This window comes from Ochotona princeps, chromosome 10 (assembly GCF_030435755.1).
Source record: "Ochotona princeps isolate mOchPri1 chromosome 10, mOchPri1.hap1, whole genome shotgun sequence".
Lineage (NCBI taxonomy): Eukaryota > Metazoa > Chordata > Mammalia > Lagomorpha > Ochotonidae > Ochotona > Ochotona princeps.
This window is the reverse complement of record NC_080841.1, coordinates 54,235,733-54,257,675: the sequence shown is the minus strand read 5'-3', so window position 1 is coordinate 54,257,675 and position 21,943 is coordinate 54,235,733. Positions and strand designations below refer to the sequence as shown.

The window sequence follows — 21,943 nt, the reverse complement described above, 5'->3', positions numbered from 1 at the left end:
TAAAGAGCAAAGTTCTGTTGGAGAGGGTGTGTCAGAACCCAGATTCCTACAACACTCCCTGGAGTACCTTCAAGACTTCTGAGGGTTCCATACAACATAGTTTGAATGCCACTGAAGAGGAAAACAGAAAAAAAAAAAAAGATGGCTATACAATCACCTCACTGATAAGGAGCATATCTAGACTGTGGATGTGCTGTCACATGTTTGAGCAAGACTCTGTTGAGCCAAAAATTACAGGTGAAAAAATAACTGAGCAGCCCAAAAGACACAAGGCATTCACATTCAGGGGATAACTCAGAAAGTTCTTTTCAAATATATTTAGACAGTTTGGATTCAGTCATCTACTTGATAAATATATATTGTATTACTACTAAACATGAATATTGCATGAACAAAAAATAAATAGAACATATTTCTAAGAAAGTGCCTTCCTTTCTGGAGTACAGCATGCAGTATGGAGGACAGAATGAATGTACAAATAACCCTAAGAATGCCACACCTCACTTCTAATGAATGGTCAGGCATAACCAGCATGGGTCAATTGCTGTCAGGGCAGGAGGCTGCAGTTCTTTTTAATCACGGCTTGAAGGATGTGAAGCCAGGGCAGGTACTAAGGAGAATGTCATTTTCCTACCTGGAAAATAGGCCTTCAAGGCAGAAAAAAAAAATGAGATGGATTTTTAGGGCCAAAAGCAGGAAAAGAACACCAGGTAATGAAGAAAGAAGACTGATTCAAAATGGGCTGTCAGACCCTTCTCAAACTAGTCCCTCAAGGAACACTGGAAGACAAAAGAGGATAAATATCTATGAAAAGTTTGGGTGCAAGGCTCTAGGAGCAGAAAAGAAATAAACATTTTCCTTTAATGTTTTTATGTTTATCTTTTAAACAGATGCAAATATTATACTATGCTCTTTTTGTGTTTAATTTTAAAGCAATTACCTACCACCATGCCATGCAGTTTCCATCGCCCCAGAACAACACTGGTGATTCAGTCAGACATTAGCTCAAAGTAATGGTTCATGGAGGAATGGGCGGGACCATTCAGAGGCAAGGCCTGATGCTTGTCAGTCAACTCTTACCTGACTTACATTTCTAGTGTCCATGACTAGACACACACAACCAGGGTAGTTTGTGATAAATGCCTCAGAAACTGTCTGACAAGGGCTTTTGGGGATTAAGAGGAAATGACACTCTAAACTGGAAAGATTGTGGCCGGCTTTGTAAAAATGGCAAGTACTGAAGTGGCCAAACAAACATTCTAGGGACTCCATGGATACTTAAGGGAGGAGCAAAGAAGGAACAGCACTGAACAAAGCTTGTGGGCAGAGAGAGCGTGAACAACAGTCAACAAGCTACTTCAGCTGGAGTCAAGGCAATGGGGAAAGTAAAATCCAAAAAGTCGTAAGGACCTTAACGCTTTGATCTCCCTGACTGTGACAGGAAATCAATGGAGATTTTCTGTAAGAGAATGACACAATACACTAGAACTGTCTAACTAATTAAAAGTTTATCTCTTTGGCCTCCCTTAAATGTTCTTATACTATGCAGAAACCAAATCCTGTTTTATAATATAGCATTGTTGCCAACTTCCCTCTGATGAGTAATATCATCCATCCAGGTCCAACTAGGTCCAAGACCACCACTTCAGGTAATGCTCAAAAATGATCAAACACAGAGCTAAAATCTTAAACAAATGAGGAGATCTTATAAATCAATAAAGAGACAAATCCTAATAATGGGAGAATGGCAAATATATGAACAAATATTTTATAAGGCAAATAAATCATCAATAAATATACTCAGGGAGCACTGTGGCATAGTGGGTACAGCCACTGCTTCCCAGGCTGCATATTAGCAGGAGTCTAGATTGGAACTGGAGCAGCCAGAACTCAGATGAGGCCCTTCGATGCACCTTGATGTGGGATGTGGGCACACCAAGCAGCAATTCACCCCCAATGTACCACAACACTCTTCCCTTGGGGATATTTCTCTAGGGTAAACACAACCCTGGAATACATACCTAAGACAGGGTTAAGATTTGTTGCAAGGCAAGTAGCTGTAGAAGGAACTGGGGTATATTTAGGCCAGAGAGTGGTAAAGCCATTACTTATGGAGCACTTAATATGAACCATGCCTCCTGACAAGCACTCTAACTACATTTAACCCTGAGAACAAGTAGAGAGGCTTGAATATTTATGTGTACATCTTTCTTTTTCTAAAGGTTTTATTTATTTTTATTGGAAAGTCAGATCTTCCATCCTCTGGTTCACTCACCAAGTGGTCACAATGGCTAGAAATGAGCCAATCTAAAGCAAGGAGCCAAGAGCTTCCTCTGGGTCTCCCAGGCAAGTGTAGAATCCCAAGGCCTTTGGGCCATCCTGTACTGCTTTCCAAGCTTGCAAGCAGGGAGCTGGATGAGAAATGGCACAGCTGGGATACGAACTGGTGCCCATAAGGGATCTCAGCGCATGCTAGGTAAGGATTTAGCCACTGAGCCATTGCACTGGGCCCTATGTGTATATCTTACCAGAATAAAAAGAGGACTCTGAGGGAAAGGACTCGAATGAGAAGCATCAGGCTCCTAGGCTGTGCATGTCACCACACTACTAAACCCTCAACTAAGTAGCTCAGGGGACTCATTCACAACAGCCAAGCTGGGGTGTATCCAGAGTGCTGTGTTGACATGACATGGGTGCTGTCTGAACTAGTCAGCACCTCAACCATACAGCTCTGCGGGCAGACGTGGTGGAAGCAACACAATCACAGGACTCAGCTATCTCTTCAGGGATTCTAGCTTACGGGCTGCACTGCTCCTGACTAAGAACGATGACAATCAGATAGCTCCTTTTAAATGAGAAACTCAATTCACACGAATCCTGCTATTTCCACAAAACCCAAAGATTGAAACAGCGGAAAGCAGAATATGAATTTGAGTTGGTGATTTTATAAAACATAAAGCTATAGTCTTCAGGGGCTGACAAGTCACATAGGAAAAATGTAACAAGATTGTCAATGAAGAGCTGCTTGCAAATTCCAGTGGCAATATTATGTAATCAAAACCCTACCTTCATTCAATCAGAGATAAAATGCTCATAATCTACTGCTTGGAAAGTGATACCCTTTTCAATGTCATCTGAAAACTCCCTTATATGCTATTTATCATGGATCAGATAAATGCAAACATGATTAAGTACTGGCTGTGTTATGTTTTTTTGGTCATTTAAATTTTTTAACTGTTGCAAATTACATAAATATATATACATAAATATATACACATAAATATATATACATAAATATATACACATAAATATATATATACTTCAGTCTCGTATTCAATGTAAATACTAGTGATGATGATGAAAAATGAGCATTTTCAATGCCTTTTCCTTCCAACAGTCTCAAGGAACTTTGGATAACTTTGGGTCCAAGAACATCTGGATAGGGAAAGCCTTGCCTGAGTGAGACTAGAGGGAAGCCTCTGGGGTAAGGGAATGGAGGCTTATATAGCGGCCTTCCAAACTGTTCTGACCATGGTTCACAGTTTGAGTGCTTCATGATGGCCCAGAACACACATATAGAAACAACTTCTGTTCTTGATTATTACTGTTGTGGCAGTTAACATTACTGATACTCCATGAAATTAATACCATGACCCACTTACAGGTCATACTACTTGTATACAAAACCCTGCCTTTGATGTTCTTTCAGGACACTGCCTAGGCACACTCTTTCTGGATCTTTTGACCCTCTATCCCTGGTTCCAGAACCTACAAGAACTGCAACTTGAACATCTCTTCATTTTATCACAGCCATCCACAAGCCTTTGTAAAAAGTACCACCAACTTGGCTGTCCAAGCCAGACATCTGAGAGTAACCCTATTCCCCTCCCTCTCACAGCACATTAATCACTGAGTCCTGCTTTTTATAACTTCTAAATTACTTTAGAATCCTTTCAGTTCTCTTCTGCCACCACCCCATTTCCATTATCACTTGATGGGGCTACTGCCAAAAGCCTTCAGTATCACTCCCCTCCAATCTATATTCTACCCTGAAGCTAGAGTGATCTTTCAAAAATGCAAATCTAATTATATCGTGTACCTCTATGGAATGCCAATGACCTGAGTTTAGTCCCTGTCTCCCTAGGCCTTCCCCCACATCTGGCCTCCTTGCCTAGTTCTCCAGTCTCAGTTCTTGCCACATTCCCCCCCTTATTCTAAAGGGAGTGGGGCTCTGAGATTTGGCTGCACTTTAGTATCACCTGGAAAGTTTGCAAAAAAACACCAGTGCTAGGTCTGCCTTCAGAACAATTCAATTGGAATCTAATTAGGCCGTCTTGTGCAGCCAGAGGGCCCTCGGCTCTACACAGAATTGAAGGCCTGATACTTGTGCAGAAGTGCTCTCAGGCCCTGGTCTCCATGTAGGCTGCCCCTTCTGCATCCTTAAGATTTCTACCAAAATGTCATTTTTCTCAAGAGTCATACTCTTTAATCCTGAAGGTCTGTTGAGTGAGGTCTTGCTGTTTTGTGTTCTCACAGAACTTTTGATTTACCTAATCACAACCTAGTGGATTTTCAAATCTCCCAGTCTGGTACTAGTGACTCCTCAAGAAATACCCACAAAGTAAATAGAAAAATAAATAAATTCTAGTAACAGACATGATGAGAAGATAATAGCTAAACTAGAAAAATAAAGAGCCAATAATACTGATGCGCATAAAAAGCACTCAAACCTTCACATGTTAAAAAAAAAATTCTCCTTTCTATGGAATGGGGGAGGGGGCGAAGATTGGTAAGTAAAGGCCGTTTGGTGCCTATACTCCATCATGTCTTCTTACCAAAGCTTTCTCCAAGGAATGCATCTCCTCCTCCTTCCCAGTTCATCAAAGGCAACAACTGGGAGTGTAATTTTCCCTGCTTGACCAACGACAAGACTGCTTGCCCAGAGCAAATGGGGAGATCCAAGGGGGAAGCTACTTCAGATCTGGACCACATAGCCCCCACTCCTAGGAGCTCCAGTACCAGGGTCTCTCCCAGAGCAGCATTCACAACATCGAACCCGTGGAGAAATGCTAAAGCTAATGTTCCTGTAGCAACTCCCCAGCCATATTTCATGCCATGCATATTAAGGTACCCATTAAAGTCTTGCTAGTAATTGAAAAAAATTATGTATGTGCAATGAGAATGAGTTAACGTACACTGAAGGACCTTAACTTTTGCATCTCCTGACTTCCTACTTTTAAGCTGTACCTTAACCTTGCATTTTTTGTGGAGTTCTTTACATTTCGTATGTCTGTGTAAAGTCATATTTGAGATATAATTCCATTAACCATACAGGCAACTTCATAGTCTGTTATGTTGCATCAAATTTTTCTGTAAAAATAAATTGTTAAGGATATTATTCCTGGAACAGAATAAATTCTTGGAATTACTGAGTAACTTATGTACCGTACCACTGTTCCAAGAACACATTACTTATTTTATCATGACAAAGTTATTAATCTTCTGGCTTCCATTTCAACAATGAGAAATGCTGTGAGATGCACAGACACCTGCATTACATTTCAGTTCAACTTTATATCATCCATAAACATCTCTGTTTTGGACACCTCATCCAAACAAATGCTCACAGAATATTCTATGTAGCATTCAATTTTATGAAACTATAAAGTTCCTTGCTGTTAATTACAGAGACAAATGTCTCATCACACATTTGGTTACCAGATAGAATAATTAGCTTTCTCCATTAACCTTTCAGATGTAAGATCTGATTTCCAACTATAAAACACTGTAAAACCTTGGAATTCAAATAACACATTATATTTGTACATATTTGGAAAGAAGATGTAATACTAAGAAAACAATTTTATGCATTCTTGTTTACAAGGATACTAGAACACTGAAAGGAAATGTGTGTAAACTTTGTAATCATTTATAAATATATTACCAAACACTCATGTAATAAGCCAACTTTGGAATGGAAAGACGGTACAGGAATTTGGCCATTTATGGCATGTGCTCTTTGGCCTCTCCCCCATCATGTGGTGAAGTGGTTTACCAGTCTCTCATTTGTTCTCCTCTCCTACTGGTACCTTTCACACAATGGGCTACAGAAAGGCATTTAGTTGATGGCAACAGCATAGTCTCACATACTGTGAAAGGGCTTTTCGGTCAATGAGGGCCATATACAATGGTGGCTCCACTGTCCACTGTCCAGCACATGGTAGCCATCTTAGCTTGCCTAAGAGCTCTAAGATGATCACATGGCGATAAAACAGTTTAAGTAAACATTTCTCAGAGTCCATTCTCATCATTAAATGACACAACTGTAGTTTTTCAGTTTGAAGCTAAATTGCCCATGAGTGATTCTGTACAAACACCGGTATGTACATACATAGGAGGTGCTTTTGAGGGTCACAATGTCTCTATGGCGTGCTTCTGACATTTATGGATATCTATACTGCCAATATTTCAAGGTGTGATAAAAATCTCGTGAATTGCATGGGACAGGTCTGCACATGAAGCCTGTTTCAATTTCATGGAACAGTCTGCTCACATTAGCTGATAACTGGTGGCAAATTACATTTACTTGGTACCCACTTATTTATTCAAAAACTGTTAGTAAGAATTTACTGTGAACCAAGCATCATACGCTAAAAAATACAGTAAACACTGAAAATCCAGAGTCTTGCCCTAAAGAAATTCAAGCTGAGACCAGAAGGCTAAATAAAGGAGGACCAAGCAGGCAAAGGCAGCAGGGGTCATTTTAGGTAGAGAGAAGAGCAGAGCAGATTCCAGGGTCACAGTGTTGTGGGATTCCAGGGGTGCCTTCACACTGTGCAGTTTGACTCTGTAAGACCCAGGGGCAGGGACAGAAGGAGGCTGGGATGTGCAAAGGGACACAAGCAGTGCATCCTATTTCAGAGCTAGACTTTAAAAGAGGGGAGGATCCTATTAAACTAATAAAATAGAAAGCACTGGTAGTGTTGCCATGTTCTATTCCTGATCAGGTCCACTTAGCAACTAGGATATATTTTCACCAGCTAAGCCTGGGTGAGAGGTTAGAGCTAAAAGGGCTGAATAATGAAGTTTCAAACTAGCTGATTTCAGCACTTAATATGAAGTTTAAAATCAAACTCCTCTTTCAGACATTCACCAGGTACTTACTGATGTTTGCCTGACATAGGGCTGAGCAGTACAGACACAGACATGATGTTTAGGGAGCTTACAATCTGGTGGGAGAGAAATAAGTACACTGGTGACAGCTTTGCTTTAACAGAGATACAGCCCGCTGTGGTTCGGAAGGTGGTGAGGAATTCATGATGACTACCTGAAAACAGCTCATCAACTTGAAATCTTAAGGGATGAGAACCAGGTAAAGAGGAAGGGTAGACATAGACATGGAGGTGGGTGTGGGGGCCAGTGTGCAACTCCAAGCACAAGAGTGATAAGGACAGAGTCACTGAACTCAAAGTCACTAGTTTAAAATGTGAGCAAGCAAGGCCATCCTAGGAATGAAAAACAGCTTCCTGTGGCTGAGCACAGGAGGTCAAAAGGGAAATGGCAAGAATAAACTGGAAGGAGGGACAAGAGGCAGTTCATGCTTAAGACTGGTAATAGTTTAGATAACCAGATACCCTCTAAAGGCCCATGTGTTGTGGGTTTGGGGGTTTGGTGTCAAAAAGTTTATATTAATGGTTAATGTGTTAATGCCAACAGTCAATGAATTAAAGGTGGAGACTTGATACAACTATGGGGGTCTAGCAAATAGGCTCAGCAGGTTTTTAGATCCCTGGGGACACAAGCTCAGTGAGAGGGAGGGTATACAAGCTTATGCTGTGCTTGGCTCCTCTCCTCTCTTCTCTCTCTCTCTCCTCTCTTCTCTCTCTCCCTCTCTCCATGTGATCATTCCTTCACTATCCTCCAGCCTCACCAGATGCCTAAACCAATTGGGCCACCCAATCATCGACTGTGAACAATGAGCCTAAATAAGCTAGCAGATCTCCTCAGATGTCATGGTGAGAAAACCTGATGGAATGGGGTCCCAATCTCAAAACATGAGACAGGGAACTACAGGCAGAGGAGGAATCCAAGTTTGCCCTATCCTTTAACAAATCTAAAGGCACCCCCTGGAGAAATCATTGCAAGTAGCTCCTCTGCACTTGCCGATGCATTCTTTTCCTTCCAATGATCTGCTCTTTGAGAGATAACAGATTTCAGGCCTGATACAGCAGACTAGTGGCTAAAATCATCGCCTTGCACGTACTGGGATCCCATATGGTTGCCGGTTCTAATCCCAGCTGCTCCACTTCCCATCCACCTCCCTGCTGGTGGCCTGGGAAAGCAGCTGAGGATGGCCCAAAGCCTTGGGACCTTGCACCTGCCTGGGAGAGCAGGAAGAGAATCTGGGTTCCTGGCTTCGGATCGGCTCAGCTCCCAGCCCTTCTGGCCGCTTGGGAAGTGAATCAACTGAATGAAGATCTTTCTCTGTTCCTCCTTTCTGTATATTTGACTTTACAAAAAAAAATAATAATAATAATAACAGATTTTTCGTGTCAATGCCCTAGGTCTATTTTTAATCTCAAGATACAAAACACACGGTTCAAAAATCTTTATGTTAGACAGCTATGCTATTTTCTTCCGTAAGGAAAAGCATATTCCTATAGGCTCCAAAAAGGTTTAATTGGGAATATGTTTTCCTAGATTCTAACCTTCATGGGGATTTAAAAACTTTTATTTATTTATTTATTTATTTATTTATTTATTTTCATTTTATTTGAAAAGCAAAGAGACCAAGAAGAACTTCTATTTGCTGGCTACTTCTCCAGAGTCTGGAGACACCAGGAGTAGGCCAGGTCAAAGCCAGGAGCCCAGAACTCTGTCACAGTCTCTCTCAGGGGCAGAAGGGAACCAAGTGCTTAAGCCGTCATTGCTGCCACCCGAGCTGTGCATTAGCAGGAAGCTGGAACAGAACGTGACAGAGCCAGGACCAGAGCCAGGTGTTCAGATGTGAGATGCACGAGTCCTAAGCAGCGACTCAAGCCATTATTGTTTTTTTAATGGTTAAGTCATGCTCAATATAGGAAAACTAAAACATCTCAATACCAGGATACTTCAAAAAGTTCACCGAAAACTGGAACTAAGTTTATTTTAGAGAAAAGATTTTTTGAAGTCCACCCAGTTTCTTCACAATACCCATTTTCCTTGGCTATCCCTTACATGCCACTTGTTATTTATAGTGCAGTTGCTGAACTATATACCAAAGCCACATGCTGTCCATGTCTGGGGTTTGGAGAGCAGGTTGCAGGCTGGATCTCAGCCCCACTCCCCCGGGGCTGGGCACCCTTGGGCAGCAGCGGGTCCAGTCACTAAGGTTTGCTGTCGATATTAATTCTAGTTTTACTCTGCAGTCTAAGAAACGGACAATGTCCACCGCTGTATACAGACAGGTCAGTTCCACACAGAGCACCACTGCAAGGCTGTGCCAGTGTACCCAGGATACAGACAAGAGGGACACACCTGATTTTGCAGTTGTGGTTTACAACACGTCACTAACTTTCATAGGCAGCTCATCTTCTTCTTCTTTTTTTTTTTTAATCTTTTCCTAGATTTTTAAAAAGCTTCAAGTTGAAGCTCTTAAATCAACACCAGAAATCTCAAAGTTCTAATTTAGTACACTATAAAAGCTTCTTTAAATTCAATGAGGTACATTTTAGTGTGACTCAATAAATGAGTCTAATCGCAACATGGTATATTTCAAGATCAATCTTTAGGGATCAGCATTATGCTACAGCATGTGAAACGACCTCTTACAACACCAGCATCCCTATATGAATGTCAGTTCTGGTCACTCTGCTTTCTGGTTAAAGTGCCTGAAAAAGCAGTGCAACATGGCCCAAGCACTTGGGTTCCTACAACATATATGGGTGACCCAGGATAAGAGTTCCTGGCCCTGCCTTCTGCCTGAACCAGCCCCAGCAGCCATTTGGTGAGTGAACTTGTGGATGGAAGATCTCTTCCTGACACTCCTCTGTCACACCACCTTACAAATAAATAAAATAAATCTAAAAAGAGAGGAGGAAGAAACGAAGAGAAAGAGGAAGAGGAGATGATGATGAAGATCAGGGGCTGGTATAAACAGGTAAGGTCGCTGCCTGGATACCAGAATCCTAAATGGGAACCAGTTTTGGTTGCTCCATTTCCCATCAGGCTCCCTGCAGGTGCACCTGGAAAGGCAACAGGAGAAAGCTCAGGTGCTTGGGACCCTGTACTTTCACGGGAGACCTGGAAGAGACTCCTTGCTGCTAACTTCAGCTTTGCCTAGCTCTGGCCATTGTGGCCATTTGGGAAGTGAACAAGTGGACGGAAGATTTCTGTGTGTGTGTGTGTGTGTGTGTGTGTGTGTTTGTGTATTTGTGAGTGTGTTCCTCTCTCTGCGACTCTGCCTTTCAAACAGATAAAACAAATCAACAAATTAAAAAGGTCTATTTTCAGAGTCCTGTACAACTATATCCAATATAGTCACAGCTTTAAATAACAAATAATAGTATTTATCAGTAAGTGCCATTATTAACACGACACTGTCAATAGATCCTCCCAAGGATCCAAAAAAGAACCCAGGAAACACCTGCCCTCTAGGATCTGACCATTTCCATTAGGAGAGATGCTGTAAATCAATAGTCAGAAATCAACATGGCCATTTTCAACAGTGGGAGAGGGGATTCATAGGTAACTTGGAGCACAATGGAGTTATGCACAAGAAAAGTAAACATTAGGCAGGACATGGTAAGTGCCAGAAAAATATGATGCTATAATTAAGTAGTAAAGTGTGTTCAGAAGAAAATATAGCTCTTAATTTGGAAGAACAAGAGGATGGGGGCAATAAAACTAATACAGTGTTTCCAAGTTCAGAAAAGTATTTTATCAAACAAGATTTAAGAGAACTGATGGTCAATATTATTACTCTATTAGAGAGGATAAAGAAAAACCCCTCCAGAGTTTTGTCCAAGGTGCTACTGCCTATTCATCTGCAATTCAAATTAAAGGTTTCTGACTCCTCTAAACTTAGACCTAGTGATATCTGAATTGAGCTTTAAAAACGTATACCACAGAGAAGCTTTTACTGGAAGGAGTCTGAAAGTGGCAGGAGGCTGGAGACTGGTATGCAGAAAAAAAACCCACAGCTTGTCCAGGTCAAAGATTCAGCTCAGCATTACCACACCGTCTGATTCATCTGCTTTCCTACCTGGAAGTACTACTTCAGTGGGGAGGCAGCTGGCCAAACAGGGGAAGTTCCAGGGACAGGGAGATACAGAGTCAGGCTGTGGAAACCAATGCTCAGCTAAAGGATTCAAACTTGAATCCAGAATCCACAAGAAGAACAGGGCAGAGGATGAGGAGTTACCTACAAAGATTATCTACACGAGAAAAATGGGAGAGGTGAGGCAAGCCTCCAGTCAAGAGTTCAGGACTGGGCCTAGCATGGTAGCCTAGTGGCTAAAGTCCTGCCCTTGCATGCTCACAATCCCATAAGGGCGCTGGTTCATATCCTAGCTATTCCTCTTCCCATCCAACTCCCTGAGTGTGGCCTGGGAAAGCAACAGAGGACAGCACAAAGCCTTGGGACTCTGCACCCACATGGGAGACCCAGAAAAGGCTCCTGGTTTCAAATGGGCTCTTCTCTGGTCATTGCAGTCACTTAGGCAGTGAACCAGCTGATGGAAGATCTTTTTCTGTCTGTCCTTCTCTCTGTAAATCTGATTTTCAAAGAAAAATAAATAAATCTTTTTTTTTTAAAGATTTATTATTATTGGAAAGCCAGATATTCAGAGAGGAGGAGAGACAGAGAGGAAGATCTTCCATCCGTTGTTTCACTCCCCAAGTGAACCGCAACGGGCCGGTGCACGCCTATCCAAAGCCGGGAACCAGGAACCTCTTCCAGGTCTCCCACGTGGGCTGCAGGGTCCCAAAGTTTTGGGCCATCCTTGACTGCTTTCCCAGGCCACAAGCAGAGAGCTGGATGGGAAGTGGAGCTGCCGGGATTAGAACCGGCGCCCATATGGGATTCCGGGGCGTTCAAGGCAAGGACTTTAGCCGCCAGGCCACGCCGCCGGGCCCGAAAAATAAATAAATCTTAACAACAACAACAAAAGAGTTCAGGACTAGAAGTCAAGAGGCTACCCACTGCTGTGTCAGCTTCCTATCTGGAAAGGTAAAGATACAGCTGTATTGGTAACAATTAGACAGATGAAATTACTCAGGCCCAAATACAAGTATCTCCCAAACTTCAGGCAACAAGTGTTAACTAAAACAAGTAAGCTTGCCTTCACAGCCACCGAAACACATTCATTGATATAGCTATATTTAAAGAAGGCCATCCATGTTGAAGTTTCCTTGAGAGGAGTTTGGACTTTGCCTCTCCTGACACTTTTCCTGAAGCCATCTGTTGGACTCACAGTGTAATCAGTTCTGATGCTGTATGAAACTTGAGAACACATCTAGGTGAGAAGTTTCAAGCAGTGACTATGGGCACGTCAGAGTTCTACAGAGGTCCACAGAAAAATCTAGAATGTGCAGAGGTCCTCTTAACCTTTCTTCACATAGCTCTACTCCCCTTGGACATACTGGGAGCCCTACGCGGGAGTGCATTTGGACAAGGTATGTCATGAGGCTGAGGGCATGGTTTTGGAAACAGGCTCTGGTTTGCATGGTGGCTCTGGCACAGAATAACTCTGTAAATGCCTCAGATTCTTTATCTAAAGTGGAAATAACAATACCTTTCTTGGAGCCATTAAAGGGATAACATTGACAGAGTTATTATTGTGCCTCCCAGGACACAGCAACCTACTGCTAAATGACACCTATTACTGGCCACATTCCTAACCCCAAGTGCCACTCCTAGTTTCCTATGCCCCCTACACTCAACCTCCAAAAAAAAAAAAGAAAAGAAAAGAAAAAGAAAAAAAGAAAAAAAATTGGAGATCTGGGGGCTGATGGTAGGGCTCCACTAACTAACTTCCCACCTGCAAGCACCAGCGTCCCATATGGGCACCAGTTCAAGTACTGGCTGCTCCACTTCCCTTCCAGCTCTCCACTTGTGGCCTGAGAGCGAGGTGGAAGAGGGTCCCAAGGTCCCTGCACCCTCATGAGAGACCCAGAGAAAGCTCCTGGCTCCTGACTTCAGATCAGATCAACTCTGGGCTTTGTGCCCATTTGGAGAGTGAACCAGCAGATGGAACATCTTTCTCTGTCATTCCTTCTCTCTGTAAGTCTGACTCTCCAATAAAAACAAATAAATCTTTTAAAAAGTGGGGGGAATTCAACATGAAGAACAGAGGAATACAGAGGTCACAAAGCTAACGGTAGAGCTTTTAGGGGGAATAATGAAGGTGAAACTCTTGTTTCCAAAGGATGAAACTGCAAAGGTTCCTCCTTTTCCAGTCTCATGGCCCTCTGGCCTCTTCATTTTATCTGAAGTTGGTTCTGACTCTTGGAACGGCTGCCCTGGGTGTGGTGAAACAACAGGGCCTTCTTCCTCATAAGAGGAAGGTTCCAGTTCCTTAGCCCTTCAAGGCCAACCAGGTCCTTGACCCTGGATGAGAGGCCCCTTCTGCAGGCAGAAGAATTAGACTATGATTAGGGGCTAACTCTCTAACTTTTATTAAACATGTAGTTGTCTGGCTGCATGTTTTTTGAGGGAGTCCTTGGAAACCTTGTTGAGGCAGATGCCATTAAGAAAGCCACAAAAAATTCAGAGATCTTTCTTCACTTTGTTCAGCTGGCGTGTCTACTGCACCATGTACTTCATCAACTGAAAATTGTGTAAGTGAGCTACATATTAAAGAAAACATCCAGAACAGGGCTTGGCATGGACATAACAGGAGCTCAACAAATATCCGTGGGATTAATAAATGAATGGGACTTGGACACCTGAAAAATAAACAGACTTCAAATTTGTATACTACAATGAAATCTTAACTAAAATCCAATGTGTAAAAAGAGTCTTCATTCAGTGTTTGTATTACTGGTATGAAAAAAGACTCATTAAAATATCTTTTAAATTGGTATTTACTTGTTTTATTTGCTGCAGAGACAGCAAGACAGAGATCTTTGATTCGCTGCTTCACTCTCCAAATGCCCACAACAACCAGGACCAGGGTGGGCTAAAGCCAGGAGCCCAGAACTGTGTCTGGGCCTCCCAACGGAAACGGAAGGAACCCAACTTCTTGAGACATCACCTGCTGCCTCCCAGCCCACTCTGCCAGAAAGCTGGAATGGAGAACCAAGCCTACCTCAAGTCCCAATACACCAAAATGGGGTACAGACATCCCAAGTGGTAATTTAACTGCTGAACTAAATGACCACCCCTTTCTAAAAATGTGTATTTGAGAGACAGAGAGAGGGGGAAAAAAGACTGAGAAAATATTTCTTAAGTGTTGCACTACCAGGTGAGGTCTCCTTGAAACTTCTCAGCTTCCCATGGTAAAGAGGAAAGATCTTCACACAGAAAACCTAGGTTTACTCCAAGTTCTGCTATTTATGAGCAACTTGCTTCACTCTGAGTTTTAGTTCCCATTATTATGGAAACAATAATATCTGCCCTAGCTTCCCATAGGCATACTGTAAAAATCACAGGAGATAACAGATGGGAGAGCGTTTACTGAACTACAACATTTACTCAAAGTCTAATCGCAAGGATGCTTATCACATTGCTTTGGCTCACATTACCCTTCCCACCCAGAATCTTCTCCAACTCCTCTCTCTGCCTGTTCAAATCTCTCCCACAGTTCAAAATTTGGTCTTGGCAGTATTCTCCATCCTGCCTATCTTGTTTTCCTTTTGCTCCTACTCTGAAAGTTCACATTTGTTAACTTCTGTTCATGCAGAGATGGTGTAGTAAGGTGCTTAAAGCTAAGCACAACCTGTCCAGACAACCTGCTAACACACTTCTTAGCAACAGAGTCCTTTGACAGGGAACCTTAACATCACTAAGCCTCATCTACAAAATGGGAATACTAATGCCTCTTACAAGTTTACTTCGCACAGTAAATGAGATTACTCATGTACTTGATGCCTTACACAAAGCAAATGCTCAATCTGTTGTAGCTGTTATGGTTACAAAACACTGCTCTCCACTTCAAGAAGCTGTCCTATCCCTCCCAACCGTGCTGTAATCCTGACAGCAAGCCCCCTCCCCCCACCGCCGACTTTCCTATTTCTCTGGCTACCCAGACCCCATCCCCATTCCAGAGAAGTGCTGAGTTCAAAGACTGTTTCCCCAAAACACTTATTCAATTGATGAAAATGAATTGCTTTTCCCCAAATAACATGTAAACCTTTACCACAATTCTATTGCAGTCAGTTGAGCAAGTCAGTGTCAACGGAGAAAAGTAACTTTTTCTGATCCGATAATCAAAACACTTAGCTAAGCCATTCACACCATTTTACTACTGACCATGCAGTACATCAGTTAACAGTCTATAAACATTTCCACCAAACAGATCTGCTGTGAGAACTTCTGCCAAATTCTGCAGCACTTTCCTCCCCCTCACTCCACATCAACTTTAATCTTACAGATGTGAATGGTATCAAAGACAGCAGATCTGAAGACAAAAGATACTTGGGGACATGCATTAGCACCACTTCATCAGAGATGAAATAATTCTGGTGTTATGGTATCAAAGCCCTTTGGATGTTAGGAGCTTCTCAGAGAACTCTACACCACAATAAACAACACTATGGATACAATTTAGCAATTTACAAAGCAAACATGACTTAAAACCATGTTTTGAGAAGAGTAACTACAAATTATGACATTGTCAACAACAAAATTCTAAATTTTAGATGCTATACAAAATGGTTCCCAATTACTTTAGAAATCACGCCTTTAGTGTTTTTGTTAAACTGACCCAGAGATCACAGAGGAAAAAATACATATATGCTTTGGGGACTGTATCAGACTTTCCCCAGAAGGAGCAACAGACTGAGAAATAACCCACAGCACACCCACAGGCTGTTCAATTTTCTGTCTCTTGAAGTCAAAGCCTTCTTGACCAAGTACTTTGAAAGCCTAGCCCACACTTGGTCTTTTGTTGATACTCAGAGGAGGGAAAAGGAAAGCATCTATGTTTGCCAACTTCAAGAGTTTACATCTTACTGACTGCTGAGTACTCCCACCCTCCTGCACTTAAGCCTCTTGTCTTTCATCCTCAAACTCACTTATTCTACAGCATCCTTACCACTTTCCAAGTACATGGCTATGGAAGAAAGGCAAGGTGTTCCATTTGTGTGATAAATGTAAAGAAGGCAATTTTTTTTTTCAGATTTCAAATGGTTTAGATCAAATGGTACTTAAATACAGGATTCCAACTGACCAAGCTCAGGGAACTAAAAAGAGTAAGATCCAAGGCTATTTTCTTTCTGGGTCACAGCTTTCCATTTGATTATTAACCTTCTGGATTTGGGTTCTCTTACAGTAAACAGGTGCTAGAAAGCAGCCCTGGCTTCAGCAGTATCCCCACCACCCCTCTGCCCCCACGCCAGCAGAAAGATCCACACATTTTCACTGATTGTTGATGAGAACGCTGCTAAACCTTCCCTTCCATTTTAACTCTCAGGGTGTTTTCCTCTGAAGGAACACCACACAGGGTCTGAACTGAATCCTCAGTGACAGGGCAATCCTGGCCCATGCTTTTCATCACTCGTGCCTTGACTTTCTGTCATGTTCTGCTAGCCTGTTGAGCAGCACCTGGCTATCATCCTACTACCTGGTGTTGGAAGTGTTCCAGATGGGTAAGGTTGGAGTCCAATGGCACCATAATTAACTCACCACTCTGATTTTACAGGCATCTTATTCTCACAGGCAAAACACCAAATGGTTTCATTTGGAGTGGTGGGGAGATCTCCGTCTACAAACAACGAACTGCTCATCTGAAGTCTTCTGTTCAGAGTTCATTAACAAAGGCCCACATGGAGAAAGTGGCGCTGTTTTTGCCTACTTACACCCCTGTTGGTGCAATTCCATTTCTCAGAGGGCCTCAGCAATACCCCATTTGCTCTCCTTGTCCCCAGCGTGAGCTGCCAGGAATGAAGATGGCCAGAGAAAAGTGGGGCTATCCCCTTGACCAAAAATGCTGGTGAAAGAGGAATACCATGCCAAGAAGACAGGAGCCTGTACAGTGCTAACTAGCACTATCAAGAGGTGGTTAGGCAATTACACTTTTATTTTCCTTACGCTTTTTGACTGTAGATTTAATTTAATTTTGTCATGGCAGGATTAGCAACCAGGCCACAGAGGTGAAGGGACATTACAATAAGACAGCACATTAATCCTCTATCCCACCCAAGGCAGAAGCAAAACCAAACAAATAGCAGCTTCCTGGAAATTGAATTTCTGTTATCCAGATGTCAAAGATGTAATACCCCAATTACACAAACTATTGCCAGTGAAGCATGCCAGCGAATATGCAATGTAAATGGGGTGAGCACGGAGCGACAAAACTGCACAGTCAGCATCTGGCTCGGTGAGAGAGTGATAATTAGCACTGTGTGTAGACACTAATAAACATTTATGTCTGAAATTACAACTTTTAGCCATGTTAATAAGGGATATATTGGCAATCTGTAAAATAAAAGGTCTTGGAAAGAATGTCATACATTAAGTAATGGCAGACATTTCCCGTTCTTGCACCATCTTTTTTTTTCCCCCTAGTTGCAAATGGCCACACCATTTTGCTGAGAAATTAATTGACATAGGAACCTACCTAAAAAAATGGGTTGTGTCTCTTTGGTCTCCCCGTTAACATCGCTGCTGAATTCTGAGATCTTATAGACCTCATGGTGATAATCTGGCATGAGAAAATGAGGAAACATCACAATCTAATGACCTCAAGACAAGAACAAGCAATAAAGACTAAGATTTCCCTCTATACAGAATGTATAAGCAATCCTACACTTTGAGAACTCAGTGATTCACAGGATTTGTACTTAATAATAACAACCTGTAAAACTTGGCTTACTCTGATGTACACACACTTGAAATATTAGCTTCACTTTAGAAAACAGCTTTGCCTCATCACATGGTTTTCATGGTGAATTTTGCCCCCACATGCCGATTATTGGGTTTCTTTTCTTGCAGGCAGCAAGGAGGTTTACAGGGAAAAAGAATGTCTTAGTCCTTAAGCAGCACAGAGGCAAGTACATATGAAAGAAATGCTGATTTGCTATCTTAAATATAGCAAAAATTTTCATCTTCACACAGTACTTTCTATTCATCACTGCACTTTAATACACAATGCTTTATTTTCTAAAAACGCACCTGCAGAGATAAGAATCAAACTCATAACTTAAAAAAAAGGGGGGGAATGTGCCGTGTTCATCAAAGTTTACAATACAGTGTTTTAAAAACTCTGTAGAGGCTTTAGCAACCTTCTGGAGGAGGACGCCTGGGTCTGAAAACAGAGGTTCCCGGTTAACAGCTCTTCTGTTTCTCTGGCCTTAGATCTCCCAGGACAGTGTTGAAAAAACCACTCTCGCTTGTAAGATAAAGTAGTAAGTTCCCTGAGGTCATACATAAAAGCAGCCTGCATTCCTGAATGAATCACATTGCACCAACACAACTGGTCCACAGTGCATGCGGAGAGTTTTAAAGTACAAATAACTGAGGAGTCAACACTGCTGCAGAAAAAAAAAATTAGAGGAGAGACGAATATTTTCAAATACCTAAACTGTTTCAAGCATCTCTCATTAAACAGGATCCAGACTAAATGAGGATAAACAGCTATGGGTAGATCCTCAAAATGTCAAAATGGCTACAATTAAACTGTTTTTCAAACTGATCAAAAGTGGGTTTTATTGCATCTACATGCTAGCAGCTTAGTCTGAAAAATTCAATCACTTGCAACTGTACTCTGATTTTCAGCAGTTTACATGTGACTTTGTGCAGGTGGCTGGAACAATCCTTGGGCTCCAGGATCTGATGCCAACACTAGGGACAACCTCAGAGGGAAACTGGACTGGTTCTGTGGTTTGGCTTTGACCTCAAGTTGATTCAAAGATATTTAAACAGGGTGGGTCTAAACTCAATAAATAGTAGGACCAGTGGCATTACAATGAAAAAGTCACCTGCCTCTAATTTAAGGTGAACACAATACCTCTTGACAGTCACATTGTCAAGACTGCCCTTATCTTCAGTTCCGATCAATTTGAGAAAAGTCTGGAACATCTAGACTCTAACAAGTAACTGAACACAAATGAGGCTGTAACCAACTTTCCCCTCCCATAATGAAATAAAAGCTCCGAGAGCGCTCGCTGTACACCTGTTCAATGGTCGGGAACTAGCTGGTTTGGTTTCGTTGTTGTTTTAAACGATAGTTGCCTGACTACTACGTGATCTCGTCTCCAACACCTAAGCTAACCTAGCTAACTAGCGAAGATGTTGGCTGGCAACAATTCTGCTTTGGACTTGGACATCTAACGAGCTGTCCTTACAAGAACAACGGTCATCTTGCTCTCTCCCCTCTAGCTCCCCCCCACACCCCTTTTTCTCTTTGGAAGAAAAAGCAAAACAAAAACAAATTCACCAGTCGGATCATTCACGCACATTCGGCCTGATGGGCCAGGCAGCCAGCCCCGGTGGTACCCCCAAAGAGGGCTCGCCACCTCCCCCTCCCAGTGGCATTGTTTGCTAAATTTCCTGAGGTGCCCTCCGACTTGTTTACGTTAAATAACATCCTGTCTCCCCCATCGCCTTCGCACAACTTTCCCCGTCGCCCCGGCGTGCGTGTGCAGCCCCGGGCCCCGGGCGCCAGGCTCGGGAGGGGATCGGGGAGGGCGCGTCCCCGGCGTGGACCCCCCGCGGGCGGCCGGGGGCGCGGGGCCGAGTGCGCGGCGCACGGTCCTTCCTCCCGCCACCCCGGCCGGCCGCTTACCTCGGCTCACCAGTTTGAAGCTCTGAGATTTCCTGCTTCTTTTCCTCTCAGAGAACTCCATGGTGCGGGGAAGGCGGCGGCGGCGGCGGCGGCAGGGGCAGTGGCGACTGCGGCCGGCAGAGGCTGAGGAGAAGGCGGCGGCGGCGGTCGCGCGGGCTCGTGTCACCGCCACGGAGCCGCCGGGACCAAGGTCCGCGTCTCGAATCGGCGGGGGGGAGGCCGAGGAACGGGAGGAACCACCGCGAGCCCGCCCGGGGGCTGCGGGCGCGGGGCCGGCGGCGTGGGCTCCGGGGAGAAGTTGCCCCCGTGCGGCCCCACCACCCGGTGTCCTAGACGCCCCGCCGACCCTCTCTCATGCCGGTTCGCTGTTTCCAAACCGCCGCCCGCCGCACCGCAACTTTCCGTTGGGAGCGGGCCGGGCGGGGGCGCGGCGGGGGCGGCCGGCGCCCTAGGCGCTCGTCGCGGCCGGCCTGGGCTCAGCCTTCAGGACGCGGTGGCGGCGGCCCTTGGGGACGCGGCGGGCGGGCCGAGGGGAGGGCGGCGGCGGCGGCGGCGGGTGCGGAGCCGGCCCGGGCGCTGACCGCCCCCGCGGGAGGAGGGGCGCCGGCGGAGGGGGCGGTGCCGCCGGGACCCCGGGGCCACCTGCTGGCGGAGCCCGTTGGCCGCCATCCCCGGGGGCCGCCGCCCGCCGTCACCGGCCTGGCCGCGCGGCGCCCCGAGGAGGCACGGAGGCCGCGGCGCAGCGCCCTGGCCGGGGCCCTGCCGGCCTGCCCCTGGGGGGACGCCAGGGCTGCCGCCGGGGCCTCCGCTCTCAGACCACCCCACAATTCCCACCTTCCCGCACTGCCCGTTTCCCTTGACTGCTCACTGGGGCTGAGCTTGTTATAAATAAACTTAGGGTTCGTGGACTCTGACTGGACAACCCTCTGCCAACGCAAGATGTGCAAAGGGCCAGATTCACTGATTTTAGGCAAGTTTTCTTTGGGGGGGTGGGGACCGGAGGGAGTGGAGACTGGGGGTCGCGGACTAAACTATCAGTGCTCTTCGAGAAAAACTTAAAAAGAGGATTTAGAATGTATTAGTGAAAAGAGTATAGAGTGAGCTTCAGTCCTTTTCCCGATCTGAGCGACTGAAGGAAGAGACCAGTTATACTCCAGAAGAGCTCTTGGAATTGTGGAGCTTGGAGAGGATACAACCCTCAGGAGTGCTGGGTAATTCTGAGGATTCAGGGAAGCCAGAGAACTCTGCCCCTTAAAATATGCCGAAATTTAACTGGCAAAACCATAAAGCTCTTAATTCCTCTATGGAGAGCTAAGAACCAAGCTACTGCCCCATTTCTTTCTCACAGTATCCTTTTGAGCCGGAGCGGAAAAGAATTTGGCACCACCCCGGAAGGGGCAAATTAGGAACGTGTTCTATCGTGCTGAAATGTATTCACCATTACAAGGAAGCTTTCTAGACCCAAAGACAAGGAGGCTAAAGAGATGGGCTGCCCATCCAGCACTGTTAGCGAAAACCCAGATGGCTCGGAAAATGAAGAGAGAAGGATGGGAAAGGAAAGGTTGGTTGACAAATGTGGTGAGTTCCCCAGCACACCCCACTGAGTGAGGAGATAACCAATTTGATTATCAGAGATGGGCACACATATTGAGGAGTTGGGAGGTGATTAGAGCTGGCCTTGAGGTGAGATCAAGGACCTTTGAATCAAGAATGGACATCTTAACTTGGATGGTCATTGCCTCCTTTGGGCTCATGCTCAAAGATCTGGTCCCTTTTCCCAGGAAAAATGTGTGAGACCAAATTTGGTATAGATTTCTTGGAGTTCTTAGACCCTCTGGAACCCTCCAAGATGGGAGAAGGAAACAAAGAGACAGCAGGGATTAAAGAAATGATCCAGTCTGGTTCTGTGTCTTGGTTTCTCCCCTTCCTCTTTAAAATCAGGAATAGAGGGAGTGACACAGTTAGTGTAGTGGTAAAGTCCTCTACTTGCATCTGCTGGGATCCCATCAGGGCACTGG

The 21,943-nt window shown here is 44.2% G+C and overlaps 1 protein-coding gene across 6 annotated transcripts in view; it reads right to left on the bottom strand.

Annotated features, from left to right (window-relative positions):
* The window catches only part of BEND7 (BEN domain containing 7), an 88,896-nt gene extending 68,425 nt beyond the window's left edge, over positions 1 to 20,471 (bottom strand). For 2 of the 6 annotated variants that reach the window (XM_058669460.1, XM_058669461.1), the window contains exons 1-2: positions 19,926 to 20,471; positions 17,760 to 17,843 (exon numbers count right to left, since the gene is read on the bottom strand). In XM_058669460.1, coding sequence (XP_058525443.1) covers positions 17,760 to 17,843; positions 19,926 to 19,986 — 145 coding nt within the window. In that variant the 5' untranslated portion in view covers positions 19,987 to 20,471. The other 4 variants (XM_058669464.1, XM_058669467.1, XM_058669466.1 and 1 more) reach the window with 4 other exon arrangements.
* Positions 20,472 to 21,943: the final 1,472 nt, after the last annotated feature.